The sequence below is a fragment of the Pelmatolapia mariae genome, linkage group LG1 (genome assembly GCF_036321145.2).
Source record: "Pelmatolapia mariae isolate MD_Pm_ZW linkage group LG1, Pm_UMD_F_2, whole genome shotgun sequence".
In the NCBI taxonomy this organism is placed as follows: Eukaryota; Metazoa; Chordata; class Actinopteri; order Cichliformes; family Cichlidae; genus Pelmatolapia; species Pelmatolapia mariae.
In genome coordinates, this window is record NC_086227.1 from 12782036 (window position 1) to 12796090 (window position 14055).

General features: G+C 40.6%; 2 protein-coding genes across 2 annotated transcripts; both read right to left on the bottom strand.

The window, feature by feature from the left end:
- Nucleotides 1-6597: 6597 nt before the first annotated feature.
- lg1h15orf48 (linkage group 1 C15orf48 homolog) lies at nt 6598-8035 on the bottom strand. The gene is made up of 4 exons (XM_063472644.1): nt 7869-8035; nt 7647-7735; nt 7432-7492; nt 6598-7121 (listed from the first exon to the last, which is right to left on the bottom strand). The coding sequence occupies exons 1-4, from the start codon at nt 7905-7907 to the stop codon at nt 7053-7055; spliced, it is 258 nt and encodes an 85-aa protein (XP_063328714.1). The 5' UTR covers nt 7908-8035; the 3' UTR covers nt 6598-7052.
- Nucleotides 8036-8241: 206 nt separating this feature from the next.
- On the bottom strand, nt 8242-12772 carry afg2b (AFG2 AAA ATPase homolog B). Its single transcript, XM_063472643.1, has 11 exons — nt 12667-12772; nt 11878-12478; nt 11593-11778; nt 11188-11472; nt 10722-10907; nt 10308-10466; nt 9996-10205; nt 9669-9896; nt 8933-9067; nt 8653-8778; nt 8242-8551 (listed from the first exon to the last, which is right to left on the bottom strand). The coding sequence occupies exons 2-11, from the start codon at nt 12469-12471 to the stop codon at nt 8414-8416; spliced, it is 2247 nt and encodes a 748-aa protein (XP_063328713.1). The 5' UTR covers nt 12472-12478; nt 12667-12772; the 3' UTR covers nt 8242-8413.
- Nucleotides 12773-14055: the final 1283 nt, after the last annotated feature.

The window sequence follows — 14055 nt, forward strand, 5'->3', positions numbered from 1 at the left end:
AACTGCACTGAGCAGAGGCAAATGTTAGCTTTTCTTTATCTCTTTTCTGTTACTAATTGTGAAATTGCAATATTTTATTCTGAATGATATTACTCATACAAAAAAAAGAGAACTGGAAATTTAAGAAGCCTGAATATAGAAGTTGCAAATCTTTGTTAGAAACATTGTAGCTCAATACAGACCTCATTTAGGTGTACACTGACTTCATTAAGTACATCTATTCAACTGCTGGTTACTAATACTATCTAATTAGCCAATCACATATCAGCAACTCTGGGCATGTAGCCATAGTCAAGACTGTGGGTGTCAAACATAAGGCCCAGGGGCAAGAATCGGCCCACTGTACAGCTTTGTAAAATGTGACTGAGAGGATTGATTTTGGACTTTTAACTGTATTTTAAAAACTTTTTAAAAAAGTTTTCCTACTCATTAAGATCTAACCTGTTGCCATTCATACTACACGAAAGTAATTAATTTATAAAAAATAACATTTAAAATATGAAAAAGTGACTTTTTGCCACAACTCTTAATCTTTAGATTTAGTTAAAAGAAAAACAAAAACAGGACCATTTAAGCACCACAGCTTAGCTCAATCTTTTTGTTATCAAGCCGTTTATGACCACAGTGTGCCCTTCTTCTGTTGGCTGCTTCCACCATGCTCAAGTCATCTCCAGTTGGTTTCTTGATCATAGCAATGGCTTCACAAGCACCAGATCTCAAGCCAATAGAGTGCCTTTGGGATGTGGTGGAACAGGTAGGTTCTTATCATGGAAGTGTGATGCAACTGTGTGATGCTGTCATGTTACTATGTACCAAACTCATTGAGGAATAATTTGGGCACCTTGTTAAAACCATGCCATGAAGAATTAAGGCTGCTCTGAAGGTGAAAACAAAGTTCATCCTGGATGTTGTTCCAAAAAAGGGATTTGAGAATTGAAACGGTAATAAATGACTCACTGGCCTAAAATCTGTGAAAAAAACAATATGCCAAACATATCTCTCATGATAATATTAAGTCATTTTGAACCAGAAAGAACATTCCTATCATAGGTAGAAGCTGCAATCAGTTTCTGGCAAAGTGACTCTTTCATTTTATTTATTTATCCAGGTAAAAAGTCTCATTGACATCAAAAATGTCTTTTTCAAGAGAGATCTGGGCACATACAACATCAAAAAGTTTTATAAAGACAGTTACGAGTGATGATTGGGTGGTGTGATCCATTGTGTGAGGCTAAATGGAAGGAGATAGATCAATCCTACTGTGAGACACCGCTTCAGTGGAGATCAACCACTTATTAAAAGACATATAGATGCAGACCTGTTCCCAGTGCTAATGAAAGTGCCCATAGAGATATGGCAAAGGATACTCAAATATGAGAAAACTGAAAAAAGTGCCCAGACTTTACAATGGTCTGCACACGATTCGGATTTTGCACCTGCAAACATGGATAAGAGATTTATACAGTGGTCACATAAGGTATAACAGGCTACTGGAAGATCGCAGACAAAAATGTACTAAAAGACTACCAGCAACTCCAAAGAAGTTTTTATTTGGAAAGACAGGATTTCTTTAGATACCTCCAGCTGAGGCACCATTACGACAGAAACATAAAACCCCTAGAAGAGGAGGACCCTGGCTTGGTTAAAATCTTCCTTGAATCATGTAAGGGGAATGCCCCAAAGAAACAGATATCCAGATTATCCAAATGTTTACAAACATGTAGAAATAATGACACAACGTACATTAAAGCTAGATGGGAAAAAGAGGCCGAAATAATAATACATGACGACAACTGGTTCAATATATGTAAAGCTGTGGTAATGACTTCGAGCGCAGGTCTATGGAGGGAATTTGCATGGAAAAACATGGTGCGTTTTTTTGTCACGCCTAATGCTAAGAGTAAACAAAATAAAAAAGACCCCGACAAGGCTCTGTGCTGGAGGAACTGTGGATGTGTATCTGCAGGACATTTTCATATTTTTTGGGAATGTGCTAAGATTGTCCCCTACTGGCTAGTAGTGATTACAGAAATCAATACCATGATGGGCTTGAATTTGGCCCCTGATTTCACTGTGTTCTATCTATGTAATTTCCCCCAAGGACTGAGGGAATCGGACAAATATCTTTTATTAATACTATTGGCTGGTGCAAAGAAAGCCATAACTCGCAAATGGCTAAACGTGGATCCACCGTCATTTTTGGACTGGATAGGCATTATCCAGGAAATTTACACAATGGAGAGACTTGCTGCTGATAAATATGAGAAGTACTGGAAAAGGTGGGACCTTGACCTGAATGGAAAAATACTCTAAATCCTGGTACCAAATGTATCATTGCTGTGATTCACCTATTTGATTTGATTGTACCTTAAATGGCTGTATCTTTCTTTTAATGCGTCTTTGCTAGCCTAGATGCTCTGGATACTTGTTAAGGGTCTGATTGTTTTTTAATAAATAAATAAATAAATAAATAAATAAATACAAAAATACAAATAAAAATAAAGTGTTAAAAAAAAGTTTTATAAACATAACTTAAGTGATTCATAATGCACAAGAACGCAGAGTTGTGAAGATACCTGCAAAATTTTCTTTTTATATACATTCTTCATGAATCCTGTTTATTACAGTATATTTACCAATATAAATAAAGATATTAGACATTAAAAAAACACACAGGAATTCAAAAATTACTTTTTTCAGACGATTACTTTTTGGCACAACAAGTAGCAAGATGTACCTAATAAAGTGGCCAGTAAGTGTACACTCACTGTTCAACGCTAGGTGGTGCACTTCTAAAAACAACGAAAGAATTCAATGTTTCCTTGTGGTGAACAGCCCTGTGATGGACTAGAAACCCGTCCGCATTGTGCCACACCTCTTTCACAGTGACATCTGGGATAGGCTCCAACCCACCCCCACACCCCTCCCCCCCCACAACCCTTAATTGGATGAGCTGCTGTTAAAAAAAATGGATGGATGAGCAGATAGGTGGATGGGTGGATGGTGAATCTATTGTTTATACAGCAAAACTGCCTTTACCAGCATGACAGTGCAAAGTGGTGTTGAATGAATGCCTTGTTGTTACACGGAGCCATTATTGTCTTCACAGAATGAAACTGAAAAACTAGTACATAAATAAGTAAATGAAATTATTGAATGGACCCTATATGTCAACTCACAGTGTGCGCTTGTGAATATCTAGCTTTAAATAGACAAACATACTCCAGATTACTCATAATAATCATAATCATTATGCAATGGAGCATCAAAAGAGTCATTGTTAGAGGCTTTTATACACAGAGCAAAGTTAATGTTTAAAATGTAGACATATCAGAGGTTAAGCACTGACAATATCAAAAAAATCTAGGAGTGCCCCAGTTTCCAGGCAACAGCTTCTTTATCAAAAACCACTGAAGCAGTGAACCAAAGGCAGTCTGGCAAAGGATGTTTACAGCATATACCTGTCTGCCCTACCTTACTTTAGGGGGCCATAAAACGCTGCTGTTGTCTCTCTCCTGTTACAAGTAACCACTACAGTCACAGCATACACACTCAAGATCACACACATGCATGTTTAAAAAAATACTAATTCAGAGACAACAAGTGGCAGAAGGTAACTTTTTAAGTCTTAAAGTTGTACCCCTGTTAGCTGAGGGGGAAATTCCATCTCTTATTTTTTTTAACGTGCCCCGCAAACAATACCTGCTTTGCTTGGAGGTCACATGATCTGTGGTGTGGTGATGTGTTTCATAGTCACGTACACAAATTCCAACACCACGTACGAGCACACAAACACACATACAGACACAAAATATCCTTCCTCTTCTGTCATTGTTCCCCTAAATAGGCTTTCAGCTGCACTCCCCTTGCCTGATAAAAGAAGCATGTTGTGACTGTTGTGTGTGACCTCTGCTCCTGTAGTAGCCTATATTTGACATGAGAGCACTTGTAGCCGGCAGCCTCCGTGCAAGTTGGCGCTTGTCCACAGTATGTGTAGTTTATATACTCCTCTCACGGCATACGCAGCATCAGAGAAACAGAGAAAGGAAATGTTTTTTAAGATGTCCGACATGTGCATTAATAATTCAACATGTAACTGAAACCAAGCAGAAAATGAACTTCCTGAAAAATAAGCGCAGCCCAGACGGACCAGGAAACAAAACCCATTACTCGTCTGCTTACTTTCTCTTTGTTTAGTGGTTAATAAGTCATAAGACTCATCATTTAGGACCATCACTGTTTCAGCAGGCTGTGGAAGGGCACATGGTGCCTTGAAAGGACGGACACTTTCTGGTGTTATCGCTCTTTTATGAGATGCAATATGGGTGTTAAGAGGATTGTCTGTTATGCTGAAACACAATGGGAGCACTGAATGCCCACTCGGCCATAAAAGGAGCAGATGAGTGGAGATTAGATGGTGAAAAAACCAAAATGGAATCCTAAAAGTTCATCCTAAACAATTCTAAACAGCCGTCTAATGCTGAACTTTAAGTCTGAGCGTCTTGTGCGGCAGATTGAGTTTACTCAGTTGCTGTGGATTAAAATTGCTCAGATGACAAATGCTTAAAAATCCAAACACACACCTATACAATTGCATGCAAGCTTTGGCAAAGCTTGGTAAACAGTTTAGTTATGAAATCATGTAATATGATCAAAACCTAGACAGTGGCTGCTTGAGGGAATTGAGGGAATCTGCCGTGTCACTGCTGCAAAACGACAGGTGGATCTAATAACGCCCATAATGGCACCACTCCATGTACCCAAAAGCTGCTATTGTACCAAGCTGGCATGTTTTTCAGTTATGCTTGAATACAGAGCCACTGACTGTTACTAGTTACACCTGTTCTTTTCATATCCAACTATTTGTGGGGGAGTATTTTTTTTATGACATATTCCTTAAGGCTATCCTTTCAGGAAGGATTCACTAATCCGAACTGAGGAAGGGGCTCATGCAGCTATGTGATAATAATAAGACCTGTACATTGCTCTTAGTCAGCATCACAGCATTATTTTCACCATACAGAGAAAAAAAAACCCCAAATCAGCAATTCATTAGTCAAAATATTCCAGCATGTCATTTTTTTAAATGTTTTTTTTTTTTTTTTTTTAAAACAGAGTATTATTCACGCCTGCACACTTTAAAGCTTCAGCTATCATATCTTTGGCTTACCTTAAAATAAATACAGACATGTCTTCCTGCCCCGTGCTCACAAAGCACTACCATAGGTGCTTGTTTGCTTGACCAACAGCTGCTAAAAGAATGGTACCATGATGCTGGTCACCTCTACATGCTCCATCAGCATGCAACTGGCTCTGTGCTTGTTGGAATTTGGCAAAACTTTTGAAATTAGATGAAATTACCCACATTCAAATGATCTTAAAAACAACAAGATATAATATATATAATATTATATATATTATATAATATTATATATATTATATATATTATATATAATATTATATTTATTTATTATAATATTATACTGTAATATCTTTATATATATATATATATATATATATACATATCATTATTTATTTGTTATTTCTTATTATTATCATAGATATGGAGATTATTAGCCTCTATCTCTATTTACTTTTCTGCTTGAGCATTGTTGGATTTTTTCTATAACGGTCATGTGACACCTGGGAAGCATTGGAATGGAGCTGCAAGGTTAAAGGTGGGGATGGACCGGATTGTTTTAAAAAGGGAATGGGAAGGGGGGGAGGATGGAAAATTGCATACATCACCATTGGGACTCTGTTGCCATCCTTTTTTTCTGTTCTTAATTCATTACACACAGGCCTAAGAGGAGCTTTAAACCCCTCAAATTAATGTTCCTTATATAACCAGTGTGCTGGAAAAAGATAACCAGCTTACGTGAAAGAGGCTGTGTGCAACAGTGATTCGTAGTATCTTAGTAAAGCTTTTAAAAATTCAACAGTGGATTTTGTGGTCCAGCCTGGCTGTCCGGCTAATTTCTTGCTGCCTGTGCAGATCTGCTCCCGTGACCCATTTGCTTGCATCTCTAATTTTATTAATTAGCTAATAGGTTTATTTTTAAAACTCGAGCACTATGCTTATTTAAGAAAATGCCACTCATCAGTTAAGAGGGAACTGCCTTTATTTTGATTGCCCTAAATTTCCTATGTTCACTTGAAAAAGTGTAAAGGTGAGTTTTGAACCGTTTTTGGTGTTCTGCCCTTTTAAATGAGATATTTTACAGGACGTGTCACAGATAGCATGTGGACATCAGGTGCAAACAAATTAGAATAATGAGACTGAATTCCATTCAGCTGCCTTTTAGCCCCGGGGTTCTCGTATTGCTGGTTAAGCTTATTAGTAACACCTGCACCCTTCCTGTTTTGATGAGCATGTTTGGTGTGAAAAACAGCAGCGTTGATGTCATGAAGCTGCTGCTAATAAGAAAAATGCACAAGAGCTTAAAACTAACCATGTGTGGCATCTCTTTTGGCTACATTTAACTTAATAATGAATTTCTAGGTCAACCACACTTAAATGATGCTTATAGTTTTACAGCAGACAGCATCTTTAAATACGTTAGTTTGAATAAAGCACAAAAGCAGCACTGGGACAGCAAAATTTCAAAATAATTTATTATCACTGTACAGTACATTACAAAATAAATCAACATTCTGTGTCTTTTCCATTAAAACACTATCGTACATTCACATCTACAGCAAGAACGCGTGGACCACCAACCTTGGCAAAACCTGAAAACAAGAAATTCAATGATATATACTTCTGTAATAATATATACTGACAGAGACCCAGAGAAAGATAACATTTATCATCCTCGGACTCAAAGGTTGCACAGTCGTCAGTTACCATATTTGCCTATTGTGATGTGATGGATGTCCTTGAGAAAGGTCAGTACAGAGCAGGGTGAACCCCACCAGTTGAGCAGAAGCATTTCCGCACACTGAGTGTCAAAGCGTCCTAGTTTGTGCAGAAACGATTCTGTTAGACTAATGGGGGGGTGGGGAGGGAGCGGAGGCGTGCCGTCAGACTCGTGGGAGGAACCCGGGCTCTTTCACTTTGTGAGGCTCTTCACGATCTCCAGCTCCTCCACGGGCTTCCACTGCTGATTGATGGTGATGAGCTGCAATGAAATGCCAGAAATTTAAAAGAAAAAACATAACGAGGCTTCGTCTGACCTATTTATAAGTGTTACACTGAACTAACAGACTTAATGATGTGGCCGCACCGGGACTGTGCCATTACTTGTGGTAATTTATTTTCTCTCGATGGCATTAATGACTGGGGTTAATGATAAAATTCTTTCCTCAGTGACTCAGCAGATTGAAGCTGCAGGAGGAGAGTCTGCTTATACTTTGGTGCTGATAAGAACCGGAAGGCTTATTAGCCAGAATATAAACATTATTAAGTGCTCTACAATGTTACTACATTACCTTCTGGGGCTTTGACGGGTCCAGCCTCTCCCATGGCTCTGGGTTGCTGGTCTTATTCAAACTATAAACAGTAAATTCAAATGCATTCTTAAATATTTGTACACAACAGAGTTTAAGCAGGTGTGAAAGTAAGATAGAAGTGCAAATGAAGCTAAAACATACCATAAGACAAATGCATTATTTTAATAAAGGAGAAAGAGCTTTGTAACACTCACATAACGTCAGGTTTAGTAAGCAGAAAGTAGATCGATGCAGAGGTGGCTCCTGTTGCAGCAAAAGCCATAAAACCTATCAGAGGGATGAGCTACAGCACAAAAAACAGTCCAACAAATTAAAACACACAATACCCCACACACAGGATATAACTCAATGCAACAGAGTAATAATAATAATAATAATAATAATAATAATAATAACAACAATAATAATGATCTTACCTCCTTCCTTTTTCTCAACATTTGGAAAAATCCAGACATCTTTCTAATTGGTTTTAAGCACTCAAAGAGGAATTAAGTGTATTTCCACTCAACTGTGGTTATTCTAAGGCTTCAAGCATCCACTTGCAAAACTGAAGAGGAGCAGTCTCACACGCAGCTATGTTGTGACAGTTTACCTGCTGCTGGGAACTCCTTTTAAGTGCGACACAGTGTGAGCTCATGAGATGGAGGCGGGATGGGAGGTTGTACGAGGTGATAAGCACGTACACAGAGAGAGTTTCCTGTACTGAAATGCACCACTGGAGGTTAACGCATCTATAGATGATGATCAATATATTTTCTAAGTCTGCAGCGCCCTCCCATGGCCATGTTGTAAAAGTGAAGGTCAGTAACTGGTGGTTGGGTTTCGAGCTGATCTCAAAAAGGATTTTATTTGAAATGACTAAAAGAGAGAGAGAGTGTGTCAAATTTTAGAATTTATTTTTTATTTTAAAACAATATTTGAGTAATAATACAATTTTAAGATCAGTCAAATATTATGTGTGTCATCGGGGAGGAGTTTCATATTTGTGGATCTGCTGTGTAGTCAGAGAGGAGCTCATTTTGCTGAGGGATCGCAGGAAATGCGTGTGTTTGATGTCTGAGGCTTCCATGTTCCCGTCCAGCAATGCCAAAAGAGCAGCCTGAGGAAAAAATATTTTCAGTTATTTCAAATCTATCCGCCAAGAAAGGATTTTACATTTTACAAGTCTAAGAATTCCAGGGTTTCATATGTTTATGTCACCTCTTTGCAAAGATTTTCCAGGTCAGCTCCAGAGAAAAGCTCGGTCTTTGCTGCGAGATCCTCCAGGCGCACATCGGCACCCACAGGCATACACTTTGTGCACACCTTCAGGACAGCAAGTCGAGCCTAAATATTAGAAAGTGAGGGTCATTAAACACAGATACGCTGACAGGAGAGGCGTGGTTACTTTATTTTAAATGACCTCTTCAAGTCCAAGTCTTTCTTACAACATTGCTGGTAAATGTAATATATTTTTGTCCTGTTTTGAGAAGTCCTTTACCTCTTGGTCTGGTGGTGGGACATAAATGATGTGATCAAGTCTGCCGGGCCTGAGGAGGGCGCTGTCTAAACAGTCAGGTCTGTTTGTGGCGGCTACAACCATTACATCTTTGTTGCACACTTCCTGGCAGTCCAACTGTCAAACAGCAAAAGCACATAAAGTGTTGATTAAATCATGAACAGATGGATGGATGGTGTGTCACACTGAACTGCAGGATGGTATTATGTCCTCTTTCATAAAGGATGCTCCAGTGTGTCCTCCGCTAAAAGCTGTAATAAAGGAGCTTTTAGCATACCTTTGTTACTTCCTTTAGTATCTGGAGAATTCAAAAAGCTCTTATTATGACTGCCACACATCTACCTCACTCATTAAGAAACCGACTGATAGTGTTGACTGATCTTCAGGGCAGTTACTTTGGAAAGCTGTAACAGCAAAAACCATTTATACAGAATCAGCTTTACGACTTTGCCCCAAAATAGGGTTAAAAAAAAACCCTTTTAAAAATTCAGTTGTTACAAGGAAATGTGGAAATTTTGGGGGCGATAGGAATAGGGTAAAGCCAAAGATCAATAGATGTCAACCCCAAACATCTGAAGTCTACCCCTGAAAAAATCTGTGCTATTTTTACATTCACCTGTGTGCCACAAAAGCAAAATGAAACAAAACAAACTGGAAATTTAAGAGAAGAAACATAGAAGCCAGCTGCAGCATCAGCCATGTTTCTAAAACGTCTGACCTGCTCAGGTGTGTGACTCTCCTCGACTCCCTCTGCCTGGAGGATCTTCTCCGTTCCTCTCCTCTCATGAGTCTTCAGGCCGATCCCATCCATCTCGTTGAGGAGCACAGAGAGAAGACGAGTCTGTACGCTGTTTGGTGTTTGACTGTGTGACCGCGAGCCAATCAGTGAGTCAATCTCATCGAGGAACAGGATGCTTGGAGCGCAGGCCCGGGCCTGATGAAACAGCTGCATGTGGACAGACAAGACGCAGGGCTTAGTGGACGAAACACAAGGGAGGACACAATCATTAATGCTCGTCTGTTCGAGGTTATAAAGAGGAAGAACCTGAGCTAAAGCCTTCTCTGAATCTCCGACGTAGGGAGAGTAGAGGTCAGCACCACTGACAGACAGGAAGGCACAGTTGGAGGAAGTAGCGGCAGCCTTGACGAGCGTCGTCTTTGCGCATCCCGGAGGCCCGTACAGCAGCACACCTCGAGGTCGACACAGACCCAGACGAACAAAGGCCTCAGGGTGCGCCATCGGCCACTCGATGCTCTTTGACGTGGAGACAGTGAGGGAAAATAAACCTCCAGTAATAAGGTTTTTTCTCTGAATACATAAATGTGCAGTTTTGAGCAAAGCCATTAAATTAGCTACCTGTCTTAGTTTGAGTTTGACGTCATCCAGGCCTCCAATTTGCTCCCAGGTCACCGGAGAGAGCTCCGTCCTGCCCATGCTGCTCCTAAGGCAGGAGGGACGCACCGACTTCAAAGCCTCATGAAAGTGCTTCATACTCACCAGCTGCTCCCCTGAACACTGCAGACAGTGTGACAACAGGTTTTTACAGCTGTCATCCACTCAGTCTCCCTATTATTTTCTATGTAATCTTTCACACATATAAAGAACACATTCACTGGGAGCCTTTTGAGATGAATTTCTAAATGTGATTCTTATTCAGGCTTTAACTTTGACTTTACAATTACAACACAGCTGCACAATTTGCAATAAAGTGTGTCGTTCCTGTAGCAAAAACTAGTGTTTTGTTTCACTGTGACAGGTCGCTGTCGTTACTTTGGAGTCTTCCCGTATAGCGTGCATGGCGGCCTCCCGGCACAGGGCACTGAGGTCTGCTCCCACATAGCCTGTAGTTGTTTGTGCAAGCTCTGTCAGGTTCACACTGGGACACACAGGCATCCTCTCACACAGGACAGACAAGATGGCCTTTCTCTGCTGCAAGGTTGGAGCTCCGATTATAATCTGTGGGAAAGACGAACACTCAGAGACTAACGACTCACATACACGTATCTGCACCAACTCACCGACCTGGACAGATATTTTATATAAGTAAAAAAGGTACATCTTGCCTTATAATCAGAAAAAAAACAACTGAAACCAACTGAAGCATTACAAACGTCTGAGAGAAACCCCTTCATAAGCACCCCCAAATGCCTACACTTCATAGAGAAGATGAAATTCATGTCATCTTTCTCAAGAAAAATTTAAAAAACTGGATCTGTGACAGTGAGCGGACACGCACCTCTCTGTCAAATCTTCCTGGCCGGCGCAGTGCTGGGTCTAAGCTGTCCGGCCGGTTGGTGGCTCCGACGATGAGGAAGCGGTCAGACTGATTCATCCCGTCCATGAGTGTGAGAAGCTGAGCAACCAGCCGGTTCTCCGGTGCCGACGAGCTGGTTCTCCTCGGACACAGAGAGTCCAGCTCGTCTAAGAACAGCACACAGGGACCTTCATCTGCTGCAGATCGAGCACGCTCAAACACGGCCCGCAGCGTCTCCTCGCTCTCACCTGGCCGAGCCCCCACCACCTGAAATTATTGTTCAGAATTACTGGTAATGCATTTACATGCAAAATGCTTTGTGTATTACGAGGAACATTAGACGGCATCAACATTACGATGAGGTGTGTTTAATATCATCTTTTTTACCTCTGGCCCTCTGACCACCACCAAGCTGGCTCCCACCTCGCCCACCACTTGGCGGACCAGCAAGGTTTTGCCTACACCTGGAGGCCCCACCAGAAGCACCCCTCTGGGACAGGATACACCGAGAGAGCTCAGTGTGCTTGGATAGAGAAGTGGCAGCTTCAGCATCTCTCTAAGTGATGCAGACACCTAAAATGTTGTAAAAAACAAACAAACAAAAAACCCCACACACATTAGGTGTTGCACAGTGGGAAAAAACTCTGTTAGGGGTCATTTAAATGAATTCACCTCCTCCAGCCCCCCCAGCTGCACTGTGTGCCGGTCCTGCAGCTGACTCCTGTAATGTCGGAGTGTCTGGATGCCAGCAATCTCAACAGCAGTCTTCGAGGTGATGAATCCAGCACTATCCGACTCTGGACTTATGCTTTCAATAACAACATATTTGATCTCTGTGTCGAAATCCTCCAGGTTTATTAAAAACCCATCATGGACACAAACACCTTTCAGCATGTCTTTTACAAGCTCATGAACAAGGCGATGCGGTGTGCGTTTCCTGAAATCGACACTCTGGACTATCACGGTTATCCTGACGCCTTTGAGTTTGGAGCAGATCACAGGTGTGAGCTGAGAGGGGTCCAGGCTCAGGTGTGAGGGGAGCTGAGAGAGAAGACTGGGGGAGAAACATTTCAGGTCCATCTGCAGGAAGCCCTCTGCCAAGTCAGCCCGGGGCCAGGCAGTGCACAGGCAGCTTCCTCCGGGAACAGACACCAGCAGAGGGGAGCCCAGGTGCACACCCAGCGCCGACATCATGCCCGGACCGAGCCTGCATCTCTGAGAGCCCCGGTCTGATGGATCCACGGAAAGCAGCCTCAGAGGCTCCATACTCCACCTGACGGGGAAATAGAGACAGAGACGCACGTAACGTAAGTGAAGCAGAGAGACCAAGCAGAAACTCAGAGGCAGCATAAAACTTCACCGAGGCTACATGCTACAAGCTAGCCGTTAGAGCTTCTTTTAGCGGCGCTAAATGGACAAAATTCTGACTAAGATGGGTCTAAGCCAAAGAGGTTTACGTACCGGAAACGGCTGAAACCAGCCGACAGCAGCCAAACAATCAGAAATAAAATGGGTGCTAATACCAACTATATACTACACAGAACATCAACTCCGACTTTACTGTTTACAAAATCCATGCGGCATTAAAACAACATGGCCAACCAAAACAGCTTCCTGCGTGAGGTGACGCTAATCTTCCGCGTCGATACTTTACTGTGTAAAAGTCTTCTGCTAGGGAAATAGGAGCATGTGCAAACATACATGGAAATACAGTATATAAGACAAAGAGAGTTTTTACAATTTTAGTGAACATAAAAGTCAATATTTGGAATGTTTAGGAATATTTATTCTTCAACACAGTCTGAACTCTCTTAGTCAGGTTTTCTTGTAATTTCTTTACGTAGTCTTCAGAAATAGTTCCCCGGGCTTCTAGACAGACATTCAAAGCTCTTCTTTGGATGTTGGCTGCCTTTTGTTCTGTCCTCTGTCAAAGTGATCCCACACTGCTTCAGTAATTTTGAGGTCCAAGCAACTGAATGGTCACATGAAACTCTCACGTCCTGTGTGAGGCCTTTGCTGTTTCCCCCCGTTTCTTAAGGACATTTCTTTTTAGATATAATTTGTCTGCTGCATTTGTTTTTGTTTTTTAGGCCTGTCACTTCTTCTGTTGTTGTCCACTTGTTGATCCAATTTTATGCCTGTCAAACTTGTTATCTTTGGCTTTAATTCATAAATTCAACCGAACAAATGAGAACAAATGATGTGTTTTGTGACAGGCTGCTGGTCTAAAGTGTCTAAAGAAAAGATTTGAAATCGGTTCTTTCCTAAATTGTGTAATTGTCTGTATTGTAGACACAACGCTGGTTCATCTCTTGAGTAAGGTGCCTTTTTATGCTTGAATGATTCATAAGTCAGAGTTAGGTTAGCTTAACAAAAACACTCCTCTGAAAATGGTCAGGTTTAAGGATTGGAATGAAAATAAGTGAAAAAGAATTTGCCATAAACAACAATCATTAGAAAACTATGGATAAGATACTTTAAAAAACCTACCTGCTAAAAATGACCTATTATTGTGTGAATAAATGTTTGGCTGCATGTTTTGTACTGAGGTCATTCCTCAAATATTAAGTTAACATTAAAAAAGAATAATATAATATAATATAATATAATATAATATAATATAATATAATATAATATAATAATGATTTTATTCCCGTAATTACATTATTATTAATTGTTCCAATCTATCTATCTATCTATCTATCTATATACATATATATATATATATATGATGCAATTATGTGATTTTATGTAAAATGTCACGTGACAGGGACTAACAAAGAGAGGGAGCAGTAATAGTTTTTGTCGTCCAACCATTTACAGGTGGGACAGCGTTCTCTGACTCTCTGG